The following is a 27,559-nucleotide window of genomic DNA, read 5'->3' as shown; positions in this document are numbered from 1 at the left end:
AAGAATAGTGGATTTTTACCATTTTCCAAGCTCCGCTCCAGGTGCATCAAGTTACTAATTAATTTACCCTCACAACTACCCGGTGACAGAATTACTTTTAAAAAATGACCCTATTTTACCAATGGAGAAGCCAGGCAGGGCCCAGGGAGGTGAGGTTGCCTGAGATCCCAGAGTAAGCGCAGCGCTTTGACCCCAGGTGGCCTACCTCAGACCCTCCAGTGTTAGTAGAAAACGTTTCATTCCAAGTATGGATGTAATGGTAGAGAGAACTAAGCTTGAAAAAGATGGAAGAGATTTAAGTGATTGGCTAATAAATGGGTCGTCCCTGGCATGACTAAGACCAGATGGATGTGGGTGTCGCCTGGTAAGCAAGCTCCCGGGGCGTGGGAGGCCGGCGCCGCGCACCTGTCGGCTTGCGTGGAGAGGGTGAGCACCACCTTGGCTGCGCTGCTCCCGCTCATGAGGCTCCCGCCGCGGAAGTCGGAGGCCCGGCCCCGGCTGCCTTCCCGGACGAGGTCCTGGATGGACAAGGGCTGGACGACGGGGGCCGTGTTCAGGGAGCGCCCCTGCTCCGGGCTCTGCTCGGGGGGCGAGCCCTCACACTCGGGGTCCCCAAGGAGGCCAGCGCTCACAGTGGCCTTCTGGGGCTGGCTGATGGTCAGAGGGGGCTGCGAGGCGCCATCGCTGAAGTGGTTGTGCTCCAGGGTGCCCACGTACTCACACACCCTAGAAAGAGCACAGACAAGCAGCTGTTAAGCGCTGCAGCTCATCCCGGCAGCTCCATCAACCCCACAGTGCCAGACAAAGGAAATGCAGCCAGCTCTGCAAGCTCCCCAGCTTTCCTCTTTCCTGTGATGACAGTCAGTCCTTCCCTCCTGTGTTCTCATGTCACACAGCATTATTATTAGTATTATTTGAGTCGAACCAGACAGCCTTGAAATGGGTAAAGGATTATTTGGGTTCTCTCACCCCAGGCTGGGAGAAAGATGGGCAATGAAGCCCGGTTCATCCAGTCCCCCTGCCTCATCCAGCTTACTGGCTTATCTGCCTTCCTGCTGTTTGAGCCATTTTTCCCCAGGCACCCTCTTTCCCTCCATATAGTGCTCTGATTAGGAGTTGGGAAGCATTTCCTTACGATGGGATCCCAGAATGGCCATACCTATGAAGGAGAGGCCAAACAGCCACAGTGAGTTCTGCCCAGCCACGTCCTGCCTGGTCCCAACGGCGCCACAGAACTCAAGTCTGGGTGGGGTGGGAGGGCAGTCACCGAATTATGGCAAACACAGAGAAGGGTCACCACATGTGCTACAACTGCCAACTTCTAAATGGTTTGTTCCCAAAAGAACCTGGGACAAAGATGGTTTGCAAGGTCCCTCATCTCAGAGTAAGTCCGTTTAGTGGTAAAGAGCATCATGGATAATCCACTCTGATGTTCTAGAATCAAGGAATTTTTCAATCCCTTACCCGCTGCTTGTGTACCAGGTGAGCCTTTTTCTTTTTTCCCTTTTTTTGTTTTTCTTGTTAGAGCAATAATGAGCAGCAGGTCAGCAGCCTTCATAATAGAACCATTTTGCTCAACAAACACTCATGGCTATATTTGCTTTGAAGATGTGAAACTGAACCCAGCTCTGGCTGGTACCCTGGGCCATCAGCCATTGCCCTGGCCACTCTTGCCCCATGCCTGCTCTGCCTAGACCTGGGTTTAGAGTGAGTGTGAGGCGTGTGTTGCAGAGAAGGAGAAGGAACAGTGTGGCCAGCCCCCGCCCTGTTCCATGGGCAGTGCTCCTTCCACGGTACTGGGTCTGCCCTGATGCAATGCTTGGGGAGACGTGCTTTCAGTCTTAGTTGTAAGAGGACTTGGACTCTGGAGCTATTGCTGGTTTTCATCTTACAGGCACTGTGCACTATATAACTCACTGGGAGTTTCTTTTCACTTTGATGCTACAATGCCTAGAGCCAAATTTTTGGTCTGTCTTTGGCAGAGGTGTACTATTTTTTGTTTTGTTTTGTTTCAGTCTAGCTAAATTAAAAGTAGGTATCTTGTATTTTATGTATCCAAATAAGCTATCTGAAATCCTTCTTTAAGTAAAGAGGACATTGATAAACATATAGCAATGTAATATTGCGGAGACATGACCAGTTTTAGATTTGCACAGTATTCACTTAACTTAGTCATCTCAATCAATTATTTAATTGGTTTTTCTTCCTTCCTTCTCTCATAAAAATGTCAATAGAAAAGTCACAATTCCTCAGACCCAGTTCTGTCCCCTGTTCTTCAAAACATACATTTAGTTGGGCCCTTATTTCCTCTTCTCTTTTCACGTCTCATTTGAAGTTTAATCAAACTCTGTGAATTGTTATAATTGATTTACATGCTGGCAGGCTCTTAAGGCTACCCCTCTCCACCCCCCACAGCCCACTCCAGGCTTCCCGAGGCAGGGTCAGTGCCATCTGGGGGTGGGAGCCCGTCATGCACCTGAACACGTGTGGCCAGCAGTCCGGGTTGTGGCTTCCCATCTCCAGGCCCACGCTGAGGATGGCCTCCATGCACAAGACATGGGCAGTGTGCAGCCACACCCCCTGCACCTTCCCAATCTGCTCCAGTTTCTGCTCCACTTTTAGTTTCACTGTGCCAGAAAGACATTTATTAAAATAACAGGTTGAGTAAGGGAGACAGAAAAGGAGAGAGAAAGAATGAAAATGAAAGAATGTGTGTCATGCAAGGGCAAAAGGGAAAGGACAGACTTCAGTGGCAGCAAGCGCCTCCACAGTAGGTCCTTGCGGACCATCATGCAAACCACCCAGCCAGCAGGTCCCACGTGCCGGTGGCCCCGGCTCGCCAGCTCCAGAAGTGGGATGGATCCTGAGCTGGCAGGTGCCATTCCTTCCAGGCCCTTTCATGGGCTCTGGGTCAGGCACAGCAGTGTGGATGGGTTTCATGAGCCAATTCCAGCTAAAACCATCTGGGCCCAGACCTTTCACCCTTCCCCAAAATTGGTCAAATGGAAGAATTCCTGGCTTTCTGCAAGTTTCCTCTGAGATTATTGTAATGTTAGGCTCTCATTATGATCATCATCTCTAAAACAACTTATTTATACATATTTTCAGCACCAGAATGACTGCTCTATCACTAAAAATGACCAATTTCATTTCATCCCTTGAGTTTGTATTTATGAGCTCCAAAAAATTGTAGCCTGGGCGTGGTGGCTCACACCTGTAATCCCAGCACTTCGGAAGGCCAAGGCAGGTGGATCACCTGAGGTTGGGAGTTCGAGACCAGCCTGAACAACATGGAGAAACCCTGTCTCTACTGAAAATACAAAATTAGTTGAGCGTGGTGGCACATGCCTGTAATCCCAGCTACTCAGGAGGCTGGGGCAGGAGAATCACTTGAACCTGGGAGGCGGAGGTTGCAGTGAGCCAAGATTGTGCCATTGCACTCCAGCCTGAGCAACAAGAGTGAAACTTGGTCTCAAAACAGAACAAAACAAAACAAAACAAATTGTAGATGACTAATGAGAAAGAATGCAGAAGGTAACTTCAGATGTCAGTAATGCAAAATGCTAAGGCAAGGCCAAACCATGGTGTCCTCCTTGAACAAAGGTTTCAAGTAATTGCATGTGGTAGGATAACTAAGTGATGGTCCAGAACCCAGAAATATAGCAAGCCAACCTCAAAGGAATCCAAACCATCTCCTAATGTAAGGAGCAAAGTGATTTTTAGCAAAACATCATTTGCCTAATAAATGTGATATTAATTTTATTTATTTATTTGAGATGGTGTCTCGCTCTGTTACCCAGGCTGGAGTGCAGTGGCACCATCTTGGTTCACGGCAACCTCCACTTCCCAGGTTCAAGCAATTATCCCGCCTCAGCCTCTGAAGTAGCTGTGATTACAGGCACCTGCCACCACGCCCAGCTAATTTTTTGTATTTTTTAGTAGAGATGGGGTTTCTTTCACCGTGTTGGCCAGGCTGGTCTCAAACTCCTGAACTCAAATGATCTGCCCACCTCAGCCTCCCAAAGTGCTGGGATTACAAGTGTAAGCCACTGCGCCTGGCTGTTTTACCTATTTTTTGAGATAGGGTCTCACTCTGTCACCCAGGCTAGAGTGCAATAGAATGATTATTGCTTACTGCGGCCTGGACCTCCCCAGGCTCAGGTGATCCTCCCACCTCAGCCTCCCGAGTACCTGGGACTACAGGCACATGCCACCATACCTGGCTAATTTTTGTATTTTTAGTAGAGACAGGGTTTTGCTATGTTGCCCAGGCTGGTCTTGAACTCCTGGGCTCAAGTGATCCACTTTCCTTGACCTCTCAAAGTACTGGGATTACAGGCGTAAACCACTGTGCCCGGCCTTAATCTTATTTTTTATTTGTATTTAATCTGAATATCGTGATCTTGGTTTTGTGGTTTTTTAAAGAACTGTGAATGCAAGGATTTTTATGTAGTTCATGGTTGTAAAATACTTAGGTAAAATTGTGAGACTCCTTTTTCAGTTAACACTGGGGATCTGTGAGAGCGATTTTGTTTTCAAATGGGTCTCTAAATTTTATTCAAGTCTGAGAAACACGGACCTAAATTGTTTCTCAGCTAAAAATGTACAGCTGATTCAGTGACTTGCTACTGTACATATCTGATAGTAGTTACACAATTTGGACCAAGCTTGCATTTTTCCTTTTGTTTGCTGCCTGCCTTGTATCTTCTGTTGCTACCAGGATGGTCATTCTTTTCCCTTAGATCCAGATAATCATCAGCTTCACTGACTCACTGATTTCATCAAGTTAAAAATCAGCCATTTCCCGAGTTCACAAAGCTCAGATTTTTCTCTGATAAGAGCCTCTTCTTCCTGAGCCTCCCCTCATGAATTTTCTCCATCTGTTTAATTTCTCCTTTAGAAAACTGGCCAATCTGCCTTCCCCACTATAACCCGAAGGGTCTTCATGTGTACACTTGTGTGAAGTGCCAAAGCCAGTGACTAGATGACAGGTGTGAACAGTTCAGCCAGGTGGGCCTTCCTGGGCCTGCTGCACTTCCCTTGCCACCAGGGGTCAGTATGTCTCTCATTCTCCAGAGAGATCTTCTGTTGGTCACCCACATAGAAGAGACCCAAACCTGTGGCTCAGTGGGATCTCGTGATCAGTGGTGTATACATACTGGGCATCACACACAGAACAGGTACGAGTGTTGGCTGGTGTGTGTAGGCCTGTGCAGGTGTGTGCATACTGCACCCAAGGCACCAGGTGGGTTCTGGCCCTCCAGTTGTTACCTTGTGTGATGGCATCACTGGGTTCTTGGGCCTCCCTCTCTTCTTTTTCTTCTTGGACACAGGAGGCAGCTGCCATCTGGGCAAGGGCTGAGGCGCAGTTAGCAGCAACCCCTTCAGAGGAGACACACGATGACTTCTTGACTGAGTATATCCTCTAACCATTCACCTAGCAGAACCCCTTCTAAAGGGTCCCCCTGCCCCACCCTGCTGGGTCATTCCCAGTGAGTTCTGCAGGACCACAGCCAGAGAACACTACTCCCGCTGGTACCTAGAGCGCAGCTCAGCCGTGCGGCTTTCCGCAGCCCGTCAAGGCTCATGCAGATGGCGTCCCGCTCCTTCTGGTTCTGCTCTTTGATGCCTTCAGCTCCCAGAATGAAGGCCAGCCCTTTGGAGCTCCCTGCCATTCGACCAGTCAGTGGGGTTGATAAAGTATCGATCAAGTTCTTCCAGCAGCCCACCAGAATATAGCGAGCAAATGCCACACCTGAAACATGGAGGGGTGTGAGTCATTTTCTAGAGAAAAAAACAACCTGGCAATGAATGACATCACATTCTCTTGCTATCAAATGAGCAGTACTGAGTTGCATGCAATTCTACAATAGGAAATATAACAATGGATTACATGGGATCATGTTTCACTTTGTTCTTATAAATAATAAATGTTGCATTATCAGCTGGATGATGCTAAGTAACTTCCATCAATTACCTTTTCTTTTTTTTTTTTTTTTTTTTTTTTTTTTTGAGACAGAGTCTCGCTCTGTCGCCCAGGCTGGAGTGCAGGGGCGTGATCTCGGCTCACTGAAAGCTCCGCCTCCCAGGTTCACGCCATTCTCCGGCCTCAGCCTCCCGAGTAGCTGGGACTACAGGCGCCCACCACCACGCCCGGCTAATTTTTTGTATTTTTAGTAGAGATGTGGTTTCACCGTGTTAGCCAGGATGGTCTCGATCTCCTGACCTCGTGATCTGCCCGCCTCGGCCTCCCAAAGTGCTGGGATTACAGGCGTGAGCCACCGTGCCCGGCCCAATTACTTTTTCTAACCAAGACAAAATCCTGATTCAAGTCACCACATAACATTGTAATTGCTGGTAACATATGCAGTGTATGGATGTTCATAAACTCAAGACCCAAGTCATTACCTGCCACTGTGGAGTCATCGATTCTCCTGCTCTGGGTGAAAGGAGACTCTGTAGCAGCCGAGGCCATTAGCTGGCCACCAATGGCACTGCTCTCTAAGCCATCAATATCTGTCAAGGAAAAAGAATGAAGTTTTCCCTAAATAAAACACTCCAGTCAAAAACAAGCAAATGGCCACCACAATATTCATTTTTAACAAATATCCCTTGTATCTTTTATGTTTCAAGCATGTAGCAACCTTTAATAAGACTATCATAAATTTTGTTTTATTCCCTCAGTCTAGTTTTATTTCACGTTGGAGTATTTATTCTTGTTACATTGTTGCCTATCTTTATTTAAAATTAGATGTACATTATAAATTATTATTTCTCTGTTAGAATATCTATTGATTTAGAATATTTTGATCTTAAATACTCTTTTTATTCAGAACCATGGATTATTCCCAAATTTTGTATGTACAGGTTACCCAGATGTGAACTTTTCTTTCAGAGCTTCCTTACATGAATTAAGAGGAGAATAAGCCTCTTCGGTCAGATCATCACATAGTCAGATTGCAAAGTACAATAAATAATACCTTATAATTTTTTCTTTTTTTTTTTTTTTTTTTTGAGACGGGAGTCTCACTCTGTCACCCAGGCTGGAGTGCAGTGGCGCGATCTCGGCTCACTGCTGCAAGTTCTGCCTCCTGGGTTCATGCCATTCTCCTGCCTCAGCCTCCCGAGTAGCTGGGACTACAGGTGCCCACCACCATGCCTGGCTAATTTTTTATATGGGGGTTTCACTGTGTTAGCCAGGATGGTCTCGATCTCCTGACCTTGTGATCTGCCTGCCTCAGCCTCCCAAAGTGCTGGGATTACAGGCGTGAGCCACTGTGCCCGGCCAATACTACCTTATAATTTTCAAAGTGTTTTCACAAAACATTTTTTCACTTGATCATCGAAACAGCTCAAATTAGGTAAGTAGGTCAGTATTATTTTTATTTCACTGAGGAAGAGACAGAGTCCTGCACCACAAAATGATGTTTTGGTCAACCATGAACTGCATATAAGACAGTGGTCCCATAAGATTATAACAGCATACTTTTATTGCATATTTTCTAGGTTTAGATACACAAATACTACTCTGTTATGACAGCTGCTTACGGTATTCAATACACACGGTGCAGGTATGTAGCCTTGGAGCAATAGGCTATACTGTCTAGCCTAGGTGTGTAAGTACACTCTGTGATGGTCACATAATGACAAAATTGCCTAACAATGCATTTCTCAGAACATGTTCCTGTCCTTGCTAAAGGATGCATGACCACATTTAAAGTAGGTAAGTGGTTCAAGGCCATGAGGCTGATGACAGAAATAATTAGTATTCATGTCTTCTGACTCCCATCCAGGCCTCTCTATACTATTCCAGCTCTATACTGGATCCTCAGTTATCCTGTTTAAGTTTTTGTTGAAACAAATTCTTTTCCACAGAATTAGCTCAACAAACCACTCTTTAACGTTATGGCGAGGAAAGGACTGGAGTTGGGTTGAGAAGGCTGAGCTTTAGTCTTGGCTCTGAATTAAGCAGCCTTGTAGCCCTGGGCCAGGCTCGCCAAGGCCACAAGTTCCTCAGTATAAAGGAAGTAACCACTGGAAAAATGACTATGGAGTTGAAATATACATACTTGGATGCAACTAATATAGCTGAATGCAACACAGGGAGGGGATGAGAAAGGAGGTAGTTGTGGGTTATTTGTTTGTTTTTGTTTGTTTTTGAGACAGGGTCTCACTCTGTCACCCAGGCTGGAGTACAGTGGCGCAATCTCAGCTCACTGCAACTTCCACCTTCTGGGTTCAAGCGATTCTCATACCTCAGCCTCCTGAATAGCTGGAATTACGGGCTTGTGCCACCATACCCAGCTAATTTTTGTATTTTTAATAGAGACGGGGTTTCACCACGAAGGCCAAGCTGACCTCTAACTCCTGACCTTAAGTGATCCTCCCGCCTCTGCCTTCCAAAGTGCTGGGATTACAGGCGTGAGCCACTGCCTGTAATTATTAGTATTAATTCCCTGAGTTTAGGACTTCACCCTCACCCCAAGAGGATAAGACTTCTTTGCATGGTGTTCCACTGTATCTTTGATTCTTACAGAAATTACAAAAAGCCTGGAGACTCCTCAGCAACTATCAGAACCAAAACAGGGACGAAATCTATATGGCTGCTAAGGTGGAAACAGACTGGTTTCTCTGAAATTAATTTGACATCTGGTCAAATGGCCTAATGATATTTGCCAGGAATTTTCATTTATCAAAGTATAATGAATGTTTTCTATGTGCTAGGTAAAGGTCTGATGAATTCAAGTAATGCAAAGTTTATTTCTGTGCTAAAATTCCACAGTTCTATACAATACTCTGACATGACATCAGGAATGGCCACAGTTAGTACAGGATTGATCATCAGATTGCTGGCACTGCTTCTCCTCATACATAATGAAAAGATCAGATAGAAGTCTCCAAACTCTAGGTTAACTGCTGCTCTGATTCACTTGTCACTTCATACCTGGAATTTAGAATCACAAAGAATCATAGACTCTTATTTTGTTGAATTCTTATGAAAAGCCCTTTTCTATCATTAAAGTTAAATAACTTTCCTATGGACATAGCAATTGAGCTTACTGTTCCATTAATAACAGTGATGGCTAATTAACAGTGATGACTGATGAATATGGGAACTGCGAATAGTCTGTTACTTATTCATTTTACATGTACTGAATGACCCCTTTTATTAAGGTCCGGGCAAGAGAGTCACGGAGATTACTTTTGGCAGAAACTATGGTCTTCTCAAATTAAAGCTGGAATGCTTAGGATCCTCATCCAAATTCTCAGACTTATAAGCTCTGGGCAGTACCTTCCATCCCTACTGAAAGGAGTTTGTGAAAACAAATGGAAATCAAGAATTGCTTATAGGTAAACTAAATAAATGGCTCTCATACATTTGAATAATTACCTTTCTTTTCTTTTTTTTCTTTTCTCTCTTTTTCTTTTAAAGACAGAGTCTCGTTCTGTCGCTGAGGCTGAAGTGCAGTGACGCGATCTCAGCTCTCTGCAACCTCTGCCTCCCAGGTTCAAGGGATTCTCCCACCTTAGCCTCCCAAGTAGCTGGGACTACAAGCGCTGGCCAACGTGCTCAGCTAATTTTTGTATTTTTTTGTAGAGATGGTGTTTCACCATGTTGGCCAGGCTGGTCTTGAACTCCTGACCTCAAGTGATCCACCCGCCTCGGCCTCCCAAAGTCCTAGGATTATCAGCGTGAGCCACCGTGCTTGGCCTGAATGCTTATTTTTCAAATGGCTGTAAATGCTATAATGATTAACAAAATACAAATTGATCACCTCTCCAGTGATCCTGATCCCCAAGTTTGAGACCCAATTCCCCAGTTCCATTCTAGTTCTTGAAGCAAGACTCCAAATGCCAATCAATGATGACTCTGCCACCCGTGGACAGACCTCACTGTATGTTCTGACCTTCTGCCTGATTCCTAAATAGTGCCTCATCCCAAATTCTACATGGCTGGGTTCTACCTGCCAGTAGTTTATTCTGACACCTTGTAAGAGCCCCCAGTGCCAACACAGGCAACATAACATGCCCTTTGGACAACAGATTCTGCACCCCAGCTGGACTGTCCTGCCCAGCCCTGTGCTGTTCCTGCTGGGCACAGAGCAATGCTGAGCTGTGTGAGGATACAGACACTCCAAAGAGGGCAGGGCCATGCTCTGCACCTCCTTCTGCTGGAGCCAGGAGAGGATAACTGCAATCAGAAACCAGTCTAGGGAGGGTGGGTGCAGCGGCTCACGCCTGTAATCTCAGCACTTTGGGAGGTTGAGGCAGGCAGATCACCTGAGGTCAGGAGTTCAAGGCCAGCCTGGCCAACATGGTGAAACCCCATCTCTACTCAAAATACAAAAATTAGCCGGGCATGGTGGTGGGCACCTATAATTACAGCTGCTCTGGAGGCTGAGGCAGAAGAATCGCTCGAACCTGGGAGGTGGAGGTTGCAGTGAGCTGAGATCACGCCACTGTACTCCAGCCTGGGGGACAGAGCTAGACTCTTAAGAAAACAAACAAACAAAAAAACCAACCAACCAACCAACCAAACAAACAAACAAAAAATCCAGTCTGGGGACTCAGAGCCAATCCAGGACAAACCTGGAGCTCTAACTTACTAAGGCAAGTGATGACCAGACTAAACTTTCGCAGACTCCCCAATCTTTGGCATTATGGCCGAGCCATAATAAGCCACAAAAAGAGGCTTTTGCCAAAAAATATTGCCCACAACAATATGGCATACTGCTCTCTACACTCTCATGTGAAATTTCTAACCGTTAAATAGGATTTTAAAAGTTCTTGTGGTCCATATACACCATGGAACACTACACAGCCATAAAAAAGAACAAAATCATGTCCTTTGTTGCAACATGGACACAGCTGAAGGCCATTATCCCAAACGAGTTAACGCAGGAACAGAAAACCAAATGCCATATGTTCTCACTTATAAGCAGGAGCTAAACACTGGGTACCCAAGGACATCAAGACGGTAACAACAGACACTGGGGACTGCAAGGCAGGAGAGGGAGGGAGGAGAAAGGGTTGAAAACTGTTGGCTACTTTACTCAGTATCCGGGTGATGGGATCAGTTGACCCCAAACCTCAGCATCATGTAATATGCCCAGGTAACAAACCTGCACATGTACCCCTTTAGTCTAAAGTAATAGTTGAAATTATATATAGAGAGAGAACTATCACACGAGACTCTGCAAAAAGCACCAACTTGCTCACAAGCCATTGCAACTCACAAGCCACTGCAACCTTACACAAAATAATACTCCTGTGAGGACATCTGCCCAGCACCTGTCCAACTTAAACTGGCACCGCCCTTGTTACTGATCCTTTACTCAAGGATCATTATCTCAAAACAACGATGAAATCCTCCTCATTTTTCCTTTAAACACCTTTGTTATCCTTTACCTCCCTGTATACACACATAGTTTACTATGGCGGGCATATTCCCACTGCAATGTCTATTCCTGAATAAATATTTTCTTAAAAAAAATAAAAGCTCTGGACACTGAAGACAAGGATGCTGGTAAGTATTTGGCATTATTCTTAATTCTAGTACAGCTGGGAAGAGAAGGGAGGGCCTCTGATGTGGATAAACGGAAGGGAACCAACTTTTTTTGTTTTGAGACAGGGTCTTGCTCCTGTTGCCCAGGCTGGAGTACAGTGGTGTGATCTCGGTTCACTGCAACCTCTGCCTCCCAGGTTCAAGTGATTCTTCTGCCTTAGCCTCCCAAGTAGCTGGGATTACAGGCGCCTGCCACCATGCCCAGCTAATTTCTGTATTTTTAGTAGAGATGGGGTTTTGCCATGTTGGCCAGGCTGGTCTCGAACTCCTGACCTCAGGTGATCCACCCACCTCGGCCTCCCAATGTGCTAGGATTACAGGCGTGAGCCACGGCACTTGGCCAGGAAGCCAACTTTAAAATCAGTCATTTTACATTTATTGGTAAACCCCAAGAACATTGAATGATATGGGCAACTATTAGCATGTGAGAACTTCCAGGAATAATCCTGGGCCTACACATCCTACAGATATGGCCTACAGTTTTACAGCAACAGACAAAGGTGCTAAGTTAGTCCTCATCTAATGGGGCACAGTGAGCCCTATAGACTCCCACATGGAAAAGGGACAGAAAACTCCCGTGAAGTGAACTCATGACACTTCCCTGGAACTGTCACCATTGCCAGGGAAGCTTTGTGGGTGCTGTTTCAAAGTCTGCTCCAAGCACCAACACTTCTCTGAAAGAGGCTTTAAAGTGTGAGCCGTCCCACCCTACCACAAGCCCCAAGGCCTTTCGACGAACCACTGACCGGTCAGCATTGTGATGAGGGGAAGGCTGTTATCTTCCGGGCTGCCCCAATAGCCAGCCTCTCCAAGCATGTTCCTGTCGAGCACCTGATGGTAGAGCTCCTCAATCCAGGCCTGGGAGAAGACCATCAGCACACCGCTGGTCTGCACCTGCTTCATGAAGTCCTTCTACAGATAGATCGCATGAAAAGGTGACAACATAACACCCTGCTCACTAACAGGCTCCTAAGTGCCTCTGCTGCCTCTTCACGTCACAGAGCCCTGAACTAAACCAAGGCTTGTGTATTGGGTAAGGGGGCGGCAAGTGGGGAGAAGTAGAGATGGAGGATTCCCAAATGTTCTGAGGTTTCCTTCACTGATGACACCTTTTGACAGATACCTTGCAGAAGGATTAGAGAGACTGCACTTTACATTCTTACTCTTGGACATGTGGAAAGGTTTGCAATTGCACAGATGTCTTTAATAGCGTAAGAGCTTCCTATTCCAGGAGCCCCAACAGCAGCAGAGGTGGAACGCACTTCTGCAGGAATGTGCACATTTCCAGAGATACTTCACTTCCGCTCATGAAGCAATCACTTACCTTTGGGAATTTACAATTTATCAAGCAAGCAAATGATTGTTGATTTCCTTCACATAGATCCATGGATTTAGGGTCAGGAACTGATAATAGGGTATACCGTGGAGTGGCTTGCTCCATCACAGGAGCTAACCACAGGACAATCAACATTCTCATTGCACCCCTTACAGAAGGTGCTTATGAGCAACAGCCAGTGAGCTTAGTTCTGGGTCAACAGTAGGTCTGGGAACATGCTGGAATACGGTGAAGAGTTTTTATAGGTGCACACCTTCAGCCAGGCATGGTGGCTTACGCCTGTAATTCCAACACTTGGGGAGGGCAAGGTGGGAGGATCGCTTGAGCCCAGGAGTTCAAGGCTGGCACGGGCAACATAGCAAGACCCTGCCTTTACAAAAAATGATTAAAAAATTAGCCAGGCATGGTGGTGCACATCTGTAGTCCCAGCTACTTGGGAGTTGAGGTGGGAGGACTGCTTGAGCCCAGGAGTTTGAGGCTGCAGTGAGCCATGCCATGATCACACCACTGCACTCTAGCCTGGACAACAAAGCGGGGCTCTGTCTCAAAAAAAAGAAAAACACAACTCATTTTCAGCAAATTTCTTGCACATCTTCTGATCTCCCTTAACACGTCAATGATGTGGTTTTGAACAGGTTTTATACACATGTTTAATAATGACATGAGATGAAACTACTGGGTTATCCCTGGGCAGCCATTTCCAGGGCCTCACGTCCATACACTCTTCACTGGAGCCCAGTGGGCAGCTCTGTGCTCACAGTGCTGGGCAACTGTATATCTGTGCCCTTGTATATATGTCATCTCCTTCCAGCCCCCAAAGTCCCACCGGCATTACCAATCTAGAGCAGTGTGGAACAAAACACACTGTGCCATCCCACTCAGGGCACTGAGGCTAGGCTGTACACCAGGAGGCCACAGCCTGCCCTCTGCCAGTCCAACGAGGGACGGCACACTCACCATCACGCCTGGTGCCAGGGTTGGCCGCTTCCTGTAGTAGTCACCGTGGGAGAGCTTCAGGTTGAGGAGCAGGGCGCAGTGTGCAGCTGTGTAGAGGCTGTCTGCGTTCATCAGCATCTGGAAGCTGAGGCTGCTATTTCCGTCAAAGCCAGGAGAGTGCATCATGCCTAAGGGAGAAAATGAAGGGACTTTTGGGGGTGTGAACAGTGTGCTTGGCAAGGCTGGCCTCCAGAGAGCTGCGAACCCATCGTGAGAGATACTGCATCATATAGGACATTTCTGTATAGCACTAACAGCTAGCCAGGAATATCCTTAGGGCCAGATACACACCCCAGCCTGCTGGCGAAGAGCATGCGCTCAGGAGTGGATCTGCCTGGGCCTGGATCCTGATCTCTTACTTAGCAGCTACAACTTTGATAAAATCATGTAAACCCTCTAAGTCTCACCTTCTTTTCCTATAATATGGAGAAGAATTGACTGCATTCTATCCCTAGTTTGAGCCCTCCGGTGGCTCCCCATCATAATGTAATAAAACTCCAACCTCACCCTCCTTTCTCCCTCTCACTCCACGCAGCCACCCTGAGTGCCTGCTGTCCCTCAGCCACACCGGGCCTGGACCTGCCGCAGGTCCTTTGCATTTGTTTTTGCCACTCCCTAGAATGATCTCAGGATCTCTGGATGGTGCACTCCCTCAATTCTGCCAAGTCTCTGCTCAAGTGACAGAGAGACCTTCCCTTTTAATTCCATTATTAAATAGCAAATCCACTCCTGCCCCCCACCAATATGCCACTCACCCGGGTTTTAAAAAATGGCCTCAATGGCATTTATTCTACCCAGTTTTATATTAATATATACTTGTTTATCATCTGCCATCACCACTATAAAATCAATGAGGATGTGATATTTTATTCATTTTGCTCACTACAGAATCCCCAATGCCTAGAACAGCGTTTGGTACATGGTAGACCCTTAAAAACATTTGCTGAATAAGAATTAATGGACACGATTGCAGGAGAATTAGATGCAATAATGCACGTAAGATGTTTAGAAAAGTTATTAATACAACTTTTCAAAAGGAATAATGTTTCTCGAAAAGCTAAACATAGAATCACTATATGACCCAGCAATTCTACTCCTATATAACCAAAAGGACTGAAAGCAGGGATTTGAACAGACGCTTGTACATCAGTGTTCACTGCAGCATTACTCACAATAGCCAAAAGGTGGAAACAACTGAAGTGCCCATCAACAAATGAATGGATAAGCAAATTGTGGTATATATATAAAATGGGTATTAGCCATGAAAAGGAATGGCATTCTGATATATGCCACAACATAGAGGTGCCTTGAAAACATTATGTTGTCAGGCACAAAATAACAAATATATATAATGCACTCTATGAAGTACCTAGAATAAACGAGAAGAAATAGAAAATAGATTGGAGGTTACCAGGGACCAGGGACTGGGGGCAGAGTACCTTCTATTTGGAATGTTAAAAAAGTTCTGGAAATGCTTGCACAACACTGTGAATATAATTAGTACCACTGAATTGTATACTTAAAATTTATTAAAATAGCAAATTTCGTTACATATATTTTTACCATGATGAAAACAAATAATAATGTAATACATCAAAACACGTTAGGCCAGGTGCAGTGGCTCACACCTGTAATCCCAGCACTTTTGGAGGCCAAGGCAGATGGATCACTTGAGTCCAGGAGTTCAAGACCATCCTGCCCAAGAGGGTGAAACCCCATCTCTACTAAAAATACAAAAATTAGCCCAGCATGGTGGTGCGTGCCTGTAGTCCCAGCCATTTGGTAGGCTGAGGAATGAGAATTGCTGGAACCTGGGAGGCGGACGCTGTAGTTAGCTGAGATCGCAACACTACACTCCAGCCTGGGCAACAGAACGAGACTCTGCCTCAAAAAACAAAAAAAACAAAAAACAAAAAACACGTTAAATTGTGCACTTTAAGCAGGTAAACTGTGTGGTATGTGAGTTCTCTCACAATCAAACTGTTAAAAAATGAGGAAATAAAGAGGTTCAAAAAAAACCATTAAATAATAGCTATTGACTTTCTCCCCACTATCTTTTCTTTTTAAAGACATTTTATACTTACTAAAGTTTTCATTTTGAAGATCCCTTTGAGCTTTCTATAAATTAACTGAAAAAACCAAACAATTATATCTCATGCTCTGAAGATGGGTTCATTCAGTCAGAGTTGTTGGTATCATGGCTCAAACTTTCACAGGGAGCTTGGAGTGAAAAAATTACTGAAGTCAGAGCTTCTCTGCATCTATTAGTATGCTGGTCCTAAGGCCATTTGCAGACAGCCATTTCCAGGCCCTCAGGGTTCCTGACTATCTGGAGCTTGGTGGTCAGCTCGCAGCTTTGCAGCCCACAGACAACTGCACATCTGTGTCCTTACACTGTCATCTCCTCTTACCCTCCAAAGACCCACAGGCAATACCAGCCCAGACAAGTGTGGAACAAAACACACCGAGCCATTCCTCTCAGAGCACCTTAAGAGATTTTCAATGAATGTGCCATTTGTTCCTGCAAATACTTGGAGGCTGAAATCTAGGGGTGTGCAGGAAACAGTTCACCTCTACATCTGTGCATGCAAATTACACATGTCCATATACTCTGCAAATCATGTCTAAAATTATTCTTTAATAAAAAATATGGCTCATACGAAATGTAAGCGTTTTCTAGAATTAACAGTCAAAGAAATGAGAGATACAAATTTACAGCTAGAATGTTTATCCAGTGACGTTGTTCCTATGAATTTTTTTTTTTTCCTGAGTCAGAGTCTTGTTCTGTCACCCAGGCTGGAGTGCAGTAGTGCAATCTTGGCTCACGGCAACCTCTGCCTCCCGGGTTCAAGCAATTCTCCTGCCTCAGCCTCCCAAGTAGCTGGGATCACAGGCGTGCGCCACCACACCCAGCTAATTTTTGTATTTTTAGTAAAGACAGGGTTTCACTATGTTGGCCAGGCTGGTCTCGAAGACCTCGTGACCTGCCTGCCTCAGCCTCCCAAAATGCTAGGATTACAGGTGTGAGCCACCATGCCTGGCCATCCATATGAATTTTAATAAATAGGTAAGTAAGAAGATTTGGACCAGAGAAAGCTTTCAAAGTTGAAAATAATTCAAGATCTCTGCCATATTTGAGGGCAGTATAAACATTTTTTGGTGGGAGTAAGCATATATATTATTCCCACAAAACCACCTCAGACAATCAAAGGGTGGGCCTTACCTCTGCCTTATAAAACAAGGCAGGGGAAATAAAAAACTGTAGAAATTTTGATGTTGCCTCAAGACGTTTTCTACCAAGAGCACTTTGTGATCATGGGCTGAGGTGCATTTTATTATTATTATTTTTTAAATTTATTTATTTATTTATTATTTTTTTTGAGATGGAGTCTTGCTCTTGTTGTCCAGGCTGGAGTGCAATGGCACAATCTCAGCTCATTGCAACCTCTGCCTCCCGGGTTCAAGCAATTCTCCTGCCTCAGCCTCCCGAGTAGCTGGGATTACAGGCATGTGCCACCACGCCCAGCTAATTTTATATTTTTAGTAGAGATGGGGTTTCTCTGTGTTGGTCAGGTTGGTCTAGAATTCCCGACCTCAGGTGATCTGCCCGCCTCAGCCTCCCAAAGTGCTGGGATTACAGGTATGAGCCACCATGCCTGGCAAGGCTGAGGTGCATTTTTTTTTTTTTTTTGAGATGGAGTTTCGCTCTTGTTGCCCAGGCTGGAGTGCAATGGCGCGATCTCGGCTCACGGCAACCTCTGCCTCCCAGGTTCAAGCAGTTCTCCTGCCTCAGCCTCCCGAGTAGCTAGGATTACAGGCATGCACCACCATGCCCGGCTAATTTTGTATTTTTAGTAGAGATGGGGTTTCTCCATGTTGTGTCTGGTCTCGAACTCCTGACCTCAGGTGATCCACCTGCCTTCGCCCCCCAAAGTGCTGGGATTACAGGTGTGAGCCACTGCGCCCGGCAAGGCTGAGGTACATTTTAAAACGAAGATCAGACTGCAAGTGAGATCTGAGAACTACATCCTTGGTGAGAACATGAGCAGTGTATCTCAGCCCTGATGGTCCATGGGAACCCCTGGCACTCTCAAGGTGCTAGTGGGGCTGATTCCAGTTATCTGGAGGAGACATAGGGCACAAGACCAGTCTCCTTCCATGGTAAAACAGAAAGTAGCATTCAGGGTTGGGTGTTTAACTATCTTGGATCATAGATGAAAGGTACAATTGAGTCTATCAACAAGAAAAAAAATGAATCTGTAAATGGCTTTCATTCTAGACATCAGTAATAATTCCTTTCAAAATGTTGAAACCAACTACTATTTACCTTGGGATGTTTTGGAAAACTGGGCACTTACTCACATGCTGAAAGGGAAAAAGGCCACTAATGTGAATGTTGACATGGAGACCAAAATCAGCAGAGAAGTGACGAAGCCCTGGCAGGCACTGCTGGTGGAGACACCCAATAGGAAAGACTTTGTCAGGCTACCTTCGTTACAGGTAATCTGTTGGTACCAGCCTACATCTGCATGCAGATTAATTTCTTAAATTACAAAGAGTTGGCAAATTTGTAAATAAAATAAGGTCTATTTTGTCAACTTAAAGAAAACAGCCATTTTCTTGGTATGTCAGATACAGTTTACTGGTGATATTGATAATAATGGAAACATGATAAGAATAATTTATTAAATGCTTTCTATTGCCTAGAACCAATCTCTCCTCATACATCATTTTCTAATCCTGCCCTACTGTTTACCAGTAAGGAAAGTGCCCCAGAGACAGTAATTTGCCCAAAGTTACACGGCTCAAAATCAGCAAAGGTCTTTTGGGCCCACACTTCAGGTTTTTGCACTAGCCATGCTCTACTTGCTTTGAATGTCATGAAAAGATTCTGCCATATCCTGTACCTCTCTAGTAGATACTCTATTTTCCATTCTTCCCTCTGATTGGCCTCAATGATGTGCTATCCAATTTAGAGTAACAAACTATAAGAACTATGACTTTTAATATATTCTGACTCTTTGCATTGCCCAGTGTTCAGTAATTAAAGTTCATTCTCTCCCTCTATAATTAAGTTGTGCTTTACTGTGGAAACAGGAGGATGGATCACCTACTTGACTGCTTACCAGGGAAAGATTAGATACAAGAGTAGCACAAGAGACCTCTTAAAGTCTCTTCTGTGTCTAAGAGAATTTGGTACTTCTTTTTTGGATAAACATTAATTTAGAACATTTAATAGTACTGAAGAGTATAAAAAATAAGAACAGTAGTCCCCGCTTCTCCCAAGGCCCAATGATACCTCTAACAGCAAGACTCACTTCCTTGTGTGTATGAAAAATACCACAAAGCGAGATCACACTACATATATCAAACTGTAACTTGATGTTTTCTAAAAATATGTGTTAGATGTGTCTTGATATTGACACTTCTGGGTCTGTTTCATTCTTTTTTAATGACTATGCATATACCACTGCATAGTTACACTGTGGTTTGATTTATTTGATCTTAATGCTCTATTGGTGGACATTTATGTTGTTTCAATTATGAAAAATACTGAAATAATGAAATGAATGTTAGTAGTTCTCCAAGTGTACTAAAAGCAGAATAAGTATATTAAGTTTAACAGATACATACAAACTATTTTCCAAATAGATATATACCAATTTTCCCACCTACCAACTGTGCCCAAGAGCACTCTTACACCCACTCTCAGCAACACTGGGCATTATCAGCTTTCTAAACCTTCATGATAAGATTACACAACTTTGCTTAGTCACAGATTTATTTAAGTCTACGGCTCTAATTTTTACATAACATTACTGCTTTATGTTCTGATAGAGGTTGCAAGAAATTCTTTTAGAGATTTGGAAAAAGGCACAAAGAAGAAAATAATCTGTAATAACACCAGGCTGAGATAAGGAGTATTAACATTTTAATGTGAATTTTAAATCCTTCTTTTTAAAATTACATTATGATATTTTTTCATATCATTAAATATTACTGGAAAACATCATTGTAAATGGCTATATAGGCCGGGTGCAGTGGCTCATGCCTGTAATCCCAGCACTTTGGGAGGCCAAGGCGAATGGATTACCTGATGTCAGGAGTTCAAGACCAGCCTGGTCAACATGGTGAAACCACGTCTCTACTAAAAATACAAAAATTAGCCAGGCATGGTGGCGGACGCCTGTAATCCCAGCTTCTCAGGAGGCTGAGGCAGGAGAATCGCTTGAACCCAGGAGGCAGAGGTTGCAGTGAGCTGAGATCGTGCCACTGCACTCCAGCCTGGGCAACAGAGTGAGACTCTGTCTCATAAATAAATAAACAAACAAACAAATAAATAAATAAATGGCATCTGCTGGTATGCTATAAATCTCTGCCTGAGTTTCTGTTCCTTTAGTGTAGGTTCCCAGGAGCCAATGAGATGCCAGGTATCCACTGGTATTTTTAAGTCTGTCAGGACTTAAAAAACTCATACATTTGCTGGACTACAGTTTTTCAGCCACCATGGTTCTCCGCCCACCCCCCCGCTGCCCCCAGAGCTAAACAGCTGCAGAGGTTTTTGTGTTCTTGAACAGCATCTCCTAAATAATTAAAAATCCTCTAAGAGAAGCATGTGAAGAACAGCTTAAAGATACACCAAAAGGAGAAATTGAGTACACTGTGGTAAGTTAGCAGGAGTGGGTATCATAGAGGCATCCTAAGTCATATTTGCAAAGAATACTTAAAGACACAAGGAACATGGCAACAAAATATTAAGTAGAAAGTAAGTTACAAAATTATACATATGACATATTCATTCCCCCCGTCCTGGTACTGTGCAGTGTAATGAGCGTGCTGTCTGGATCCAGGTTCATATCCTGGTATCACCGCTTCCTAGCTATGTACGTACCTTGGATGACTTATTACTTAACCCATGTCTCAGTTTTCTCATCTGTAAAATGAGGATAATAGTGCTATCTACTTTATGGGGTTGTTATGAGTACTAAATGAGTTAATATCAGTAACACCCTTAGATAATGCAGGGCATATAGGAAGTGCCATGTTAGATTAGCTATTATTATCATCATTATTATTATTGTAGATACATGTAAATAAGCACATTCATATGATGAAAAATGACCGCAAAGAAAGATGCCAAGATATTTCAGAGTCAGCTTCTAGGTGGTATGATTATTTATTTTGTGTTGTCTTTTTTTGTAGAGACGAGGTCTCACTATGTTGCCCACTATGTCCTCCCACCCTGGCCTCCCAAAGTGCTGAGACTATAGGAGCGAGATTTTTGTGTGGTTTTTATATTATTGTATTCTCTAAGTTTTATATTCCACAATGCTAGGTGTTGGTAGAGGATTTTGTTAGACTACTTATTCTCCATTCCTCCTTCTAGAATACTTCTCTTCCTCCATTTATTAAAGCAAGCAAGCAAACTCTCAGTCTTTGAGGCTCCTATCATCTGGCCAGATCTTCCACCCATCCTTGAAACTCTCCTTCATGATATGCCAGACATGGCCACATTCACTGACCACCCTGGCTTGGAGTCTGTGGCCTCCTCTTCACCCCAATGCCTCCTGCCCTTCCTGGCATTATCCTGCACGACTTCAGCCTCTAGATGGCCAACTCATCCAATGCCAGGTCCTTTTAGAGTCTTGACAACCATGCCATCCATCATTCCCTCTATTCCACCTCTTCCCACCCATAGGCTCCTACAGTAACACTCAGAATCAATTCATCCCACTCCAGTGTTCTTCTTGCAACATCACTGATTTCGATGGCCCACTCTGACCAGAATCTTTCTGCTGGCTTGCTCAGCCACTCACACTACAGCAGATTTTGGATGAATCCTCACCTTTCCCCTACTGTACTACTGCATTTAATCTGCAGAATAGATAAAGTAAGTACTACTGTTTATCATACTTACATTACAGGTAGGCAATGTGATGCGGGGAGAGGGACAGTAACTTGCCCATGGTCACAGCTGTTCAGTGCTAGAGCTGGGATCTGAAGTTAGATCCCAGAAATGGCTAGAGCCCAGATATATATATATATGTGTGTGCCTATGTAAAATTCCTGAAGTTAGAGCTCAGACATATTTATGTCTATATAAACTCCTGAAAATTGGTTTCATTCTCCCCCTTTCTGTCTGAGACAACATTCAAGAATGGAATTCACCAATGACATTACAATAAGGATAACTCTGAATCCATAGTTGGTTTTTAAAACAAAATGTGGTGCTGTATTAGAAACTGCTTGTCACTATATAAAACCATTTTCTTCTTACTTGGTAATAGCATCATGACTTTACTTGGGCTTGCAATGTGCCCTGTCTCCTAGGAGGGGTCAGTGAACTTGAAGTTGTTGTGTGGCGCTTCCAGAGAGCTCCTGAAAGCAGCCGTATTTAGCTCTCAGGTGGCTCCTCTGCTAGCCTTGCCCCCTTCCTTCTTGCTCAGACTATGGATGAGAAGCCAGCAGCTCCGCCAGCACCAGCTGTCTCGGTTCATGAGGAAACCTGAGGATGACAGTCACCTATTAACAACAGTAGAGCAGAAAGACAGGAGCACCTGGGTCCCTGATCATCGTGGAGCTCTGGAGATCAGACCTCAGACTCAATTTAGAGGAAAGGAAATGAATCTCTTTCCTTTTGTAGTAATATTGCCTTTTTTTTTTCTTCTTTTTTTGAGATGGAGTTTGGCTCTTATTGCCCAGGCTGGAGTGCAGTGGCACGATCTCAGCTCACCGCCACCTCTGCCTCCTGGGTTCAAGCGATTCTCCTGCCTCAGCCTCCCGAGTAGCTGGGGTACAGGCATGCACCACCATGCCCGGCTAATTTTGTATTTTTAGTACAGACAGGGTTTCTCCATGTTGGTCAGGCTGGTCTTGAACTCCCAACGTCAGGTAATCTGCCACCCCAGCCTCCCAAAGTGCTGGGATTATAGGCATGAGCCACTGTACCAGGCCATCATCTGCATTTTCTATACATGCAAACAAACCTAATCCTAACTGACAGAGGCAGCATAACATTTATTTGAGGTTTTCTTCCTGTAATTTTACCTTCTGTATTATACAAAGATAGCAAGGTAAACTTGTATTTGCCATCTTTTGAGGTGTTTAAAGCACAGAGCCAAAAACTGAGGCTGGTAACGGCATAAATGCCTTCCTGGTTGTGTAGTCACAAAGCTAGAGCTCCTTCCAGAGACTTCATTCAGCCCATTCCTTAGAGGGTGAAGAGACAGGGGAAGAAGCAGTGAGGCAGAGAAGGGAGAGCCCAGGCTGGGCAGAGGTTGCAGGTCTGTGGCTGCCCACCGCCTGGCAGTACCTGCAGGGTTGGCAGGACACCCGAGGAGGGCAGACAATGGTAGCAAAATCACAGGACCTTTAGGGAGCCTATGACTGGAGATAATGGGGGCTCCCTGGTGATATAAGAGGTGAGGGGGCCTCCCCTTATAGATACCACACAAGCTCCAGCTTCTGGTTTGACTCTGGGATGAGAAATAAAGGGAGGGCAGGGACCAAATGTTCTCCCTGCTAGGTAGGCTGAGGGGCTACAGTCAGTTTTGTTTTAATGTAAAGAAATAGATATATCTTGTACAACTGAGATTTATACTTGCTACACTATCTTTTAGGAAATCTGGTACTTTATAAAATATTGCTTGCAGCGAGCCTTACATTTGGTCAAAGTAAGTCACAAGACTGCAACTGAAAACCGCTAATCTAAGGAACAGCAATCCAAAGTCAGTGCCGATGACCCTTGATCAATTGCCGTGCAAGGCTGGGACCTTCCTTTAGTGCTGAGGAACCACCTTACACAGATGTCACTTTGTTCTATCCAGGATCAAAGAGGCATTTCTGCAGTGATCACAGCTCATGTCAAGCACTGTCTTTATAAAAAATGTTCTTTATTTGCCCGAACATTTTCAAACTCCCCTACCATATGAAACTTTAATTGCTTTGAAAAGAAAGGCTCTCTTGAATCCTGTAGAATTAAGGAGGCTCATTTCAATGGCATATTAGCTGTCTGAAGATAGGAGTCACTGAGAAACACTGAGTGACTGTGATTCAGCCAAGAAAGCAGCCCCCTGATAACAGGGTAGGGATGAAGGCTTGATGGACGTTTATGACAAAGTGAGGTTTGAAGCTTTTGACATCAAAATAAATAATGACTCAAAGAAAGGGTTTATAACTCAGGGAGTTTTTTCCCTTCTCCCTCTCTTCTGTTTTTACTTTCATAACTTTCTCTTAGAGGAACAAAGGAAATCTGCCATCTCCCTGTCTCAGTGGAGCATCAATGGTTCTCTTTTGTTAATTTTTAATCATGGAAGTGGCACTTGCAAGGGGGCAAGAGGACATGCCTCAGTCCAGAGATGGACACGGGCCAGCACCCAGTGGCTGGGGGGGTAGCCAAAGCAACGATCAGTGCCACCAGTTGAACCACAGCAGCGATGGAAGAGAGTCAGCTGTTAGTAACAGGACCACAGAGTGATGGTTCTGTAATTTGGAAAGAGAGCCCAACTCCTGAATAGAAAATATTGTGATGTCACTAGAATTAAATAGACCTACAACTAAATTACAGTCAATAAAAATGATATTTGAAAACAACCAAACATTTGTGAAGTCTCTTTTCAATGTATTGATTTCTACGTTTAAAATATAATTTCACAGAACATATTTGGTCTGATGGGAAATTTATGGAACTCTAAAATTTGGGCAGTCTGCAACATTTATAGGGCCATATTATGGCCACATAAAAAATTCACACAAGCCCTGGTTTTGCATGTACTATAAATAAGTATTGATTTGAAAGGTACAAAAACACAAAACTGAAGACCTGCTTTAGCCTCAAATTTTAAAAAGACTTTGCTATGATTATATTTCTTAATTCTCATAAGAAATGAGGGTGGTCCCTTGGAAGTCAGTCCTCACCACTGTGACAATTCATTCATCTGGAATTACTGGGGATGTATTGATAAAGAAGTTATCTGAGAGCTAAATTTTACATATTGTGCTAAAACTTTGGCAGTGGAGTTATTTTGTGTGGATAATTTTCATTTTTTCTTTGAGGCGGAGTAGCTCTGTTGCCTAGGCTGGAGTGCAGTGGTGCAATCTCAGCTCACTGCAACCTCTGCCTCCTGGGTTCAAGCAATTCTCCTGCCTCAGCCTCCTGAGTAGCTGGGATTGCAGGCATGCGCCACCATGCCTGGCTAATTTTTTGTATTTTTAGTAGAGACGGGGTTTTGCCATGTTGGCCAGGCTGGTCTCGAACTGCTGGCCTCAAGTGATCCACCTGCCTCCTGCATAATCTTGATTTTAAATAGAAGACCCTAACTATAATTTGACTGCTTCTTGGCGGCTCAAGGCCATCATTATTACTGCAACCAGTGGCCATGCTGCGCTCTAATACACAGCTATTCTGGGGACTAACAATGTTTGCTGGGCTCTCTGCCTTGGCCCAAGGGACACCAAGCTGGTTGGAGCAGCCAAGGCTGCCAAACCCCTCCATATGAATATTCCCAGCTGGGAAGAGGCAGAGACTCAAAGGATCCACCAATCGCTTCCAAAGAACAACTTGAGAGGCTTTATGTACAACTCCCTCAGCTCATGAACTATTGCACATCTTTTTTTTTTTTTTTTTTTTTGAGATGGAGACTCGCCTTTGTTGCCTGGCTGGAGTGCAGTGGCGCGATCTCAGCTCACTACACTCCGCCTCCCGGGTTCATGCCATTCTCCTGCCTCAGCCTCCCGAGTAGCTGGGATCACAGGCACCTGCCACCATGCCCGGGTAATCTTTTGTATTTTTAGTAGAGACGGGGTTTCACCATATTAGCCAGGATGGTCTCGATCTCCTGACCTCATGATCCACCTGCCTCGGCCTCCCAAAGTGCTGGGATTGCAGGCGTGAGCCACCACACCCAGCTGAACTATTGCATATCTTAAGAGACCAAAAGGCTTGGTGCAGTGGCTCATGCCTGTAATCCTAGCACTTTGGGAGACCAAGGCGGGAGGATCTTTTGAGCCCAGGAGTTTGAGACCAGCCAGAACAACATAGTGAGACCTCATCTCTTCTTTATTTCCTTCTTTCCAACATAGTGAGACCCTTTCCCTTCTCCTTTCCCTTCTCCCTTCCGTTTTCCCTTCCCTTCTCCCTTCCCTTCTTTCTCTCTGCCTTGCCTTGCCCTGCCCTGCCCTCCCTTGCCTTCCCTTCTCTTCCTTTCCTTTCTTCTCTTTCTCTTTCTCTTTCTTTGACAGGGTCTCTCTCTCTGCTGCCCAAGCTGAAGGGCAGTGGTGGAAACATGGCTAACTGGAGCCTCAACCTCCCAGGCCCAAGTGATCCCCCCACCTCAGCCTCCCAAGTGGCTGGGACAAAGGTGCACTACCATGCTTGGCTAATTTTTGTATTTTTTGTAGAGAAAGGTTCTCCCTATGTTGCCTAGGCTGGTCTCAAACTCCTGAGCTCAAGCAATCCACCCGTCTCAGCCTCCTATTAGTGCTGGGATTACAGGTGTGAACCACCATGCCTGGCCAATATCCCATATCTATAAAAGAAAAAAAATTGCTGGGTGTGGTGGTGCCTATAGTCCCAGCTACTTGGGAGGCTGAGCCACTGCACTTCAGCCTGGGCAACAGAGTCAGACCTTGTTACCAAATAAAAGCGAGGGATACCGAAGAACAACTTCATCAATTTACAATCAATAAATATTGATTGAGAATAGGCTGTACATATCTTGGGACCTTAGCATATAGCACAATTTGGCTTCTCTATAAATGTTGGTTGAAGGAGGATTTGGGTGGGTGTGTCTGAGAGAGAGAGAGACAAAAAGACAGAGAGACAGACACAAACATGCACAAAACACACCCCTAGAATGTTCAATAAGAGAATGTCAAATTTAACGACAGTGATATAAAAGATATTAGGGAGAAAAATAATTTTTTAAGAACAGTATACATTTTCCTAGTCTTCCAATAAAACATGAATTTTGTTTCACACACAAATAAAAAAATCCAAAATTTGTTATATTTAACTCCAAAAGAAAAAACATGGAGGAAAAAAATTATGTTAGGTAGCCTTAAAAATTGATGTGAAATTAGGAAATAAGGTATGAAATTCTTAGGAAATAAGAATTAGGAAAGTTGAGAAGTCATGTCTCTTTACATCCTTTTCTAGGTCATGTGAAAATTTCTGGAGTAAAAATTCTGTGTCTCCTTTGGTGCTTGCTACAACTTTGGATCATTCTCGTATTAAAAAATGTTCCAGCCAGGTGCAGTGGCTCACGCCTGTAATCCCAGCACTTTGAGAGGCTGAGGTGGGCGGATCACGAGGTCAGGAGATCGAGACCATCCTGGCTAACACAGTGAAACCCTGTCTCTACTAAAAATACAAAAAATTAGCTGGGCGTGGTGGTGGGCGCCTGTAGTCCCAGCTACTTGGGAGGCTGAGGCAGGAGAATGGCATGAACCCGGGAGGCGGAGCTTGCAGTGAGCCGAGATTGCACCACTGGACTCCAGCCTGGGTGACAGAGTGAGACTCTGTCTCAAAAAAAAAAAAAAAAAAAAAGGAAAAAAAAATTTGTTCCTTCTTATATATACAGAGATTTAAGTGTCTTTTTCTTGTCCTCTTGAAAAAGGACAATTTGGTCAGCTTCTTAAAGATACTTGTTAAGTTACACATC

At 44.5% G+C, this 27,559-nt stretch overlaps 1 protein-coding gene across 2 annotated transcripts in view; it reads right to left on the bottom strand.

The window, feature by feature from the left end:
* ARFGEF3 (ARFGEF family member 3) overlaps positions 1-27,559 on the bottom strand; it is a 185,614-nt gene that overhangs the window by 55,279 nt on the left and 102,776 nt on the right. For both annotated transcript variants that reach the window (XM_054491336.2, XM_054491337.2), the window contains 7 exons: positions 13,860-14,026; positions 12,313-12,478; positions 6,409-6,516; positions 5,540-5,755; positions 5,272-5,382; positions 2,477-2,627; positions 406-726 (listed from right to left, as the gene is read on the bottom strand). In XM_054491336.2, coding sequence (XP_054347311.1) covers positions 406-726; positions 2,477-2,627; positions 5,272-5,382; positions 5,540-5,755; positions 6,409-6,516; positions 12,313-12,478; positions 13,860-14,026 — 1,240 coding nt within the window. The remainder of the gene's footprint in view (positions 1-405; positions 727-2,476; positions 2,628-5,271; positions 5,383-5,539; positions 5,756-6,408; positions 6,517-12,312; positions 12,479-13,859; positions 14,027-27,559) is intronic.

Source organism: Pongo pygmaeus, chromosome 5 (genome assembly GCF_028885625.2).
Source record: "Pongo pygmaeus isolate AG05252 chromosome 5, NHGRI_mPonPyg2-v2.0_pri, whole genome shotgun sequence".
Classification (NCBI taxonomy): domain Eukaryota; kingdom Metazoa; phylum Chordata; class Mammalia; order Primates; family Hominidae; genus Pongo; species Pongo pygmaeus.
This window is presented reverse-complemented; position numbering and strand designations above follow the sequence as displayed.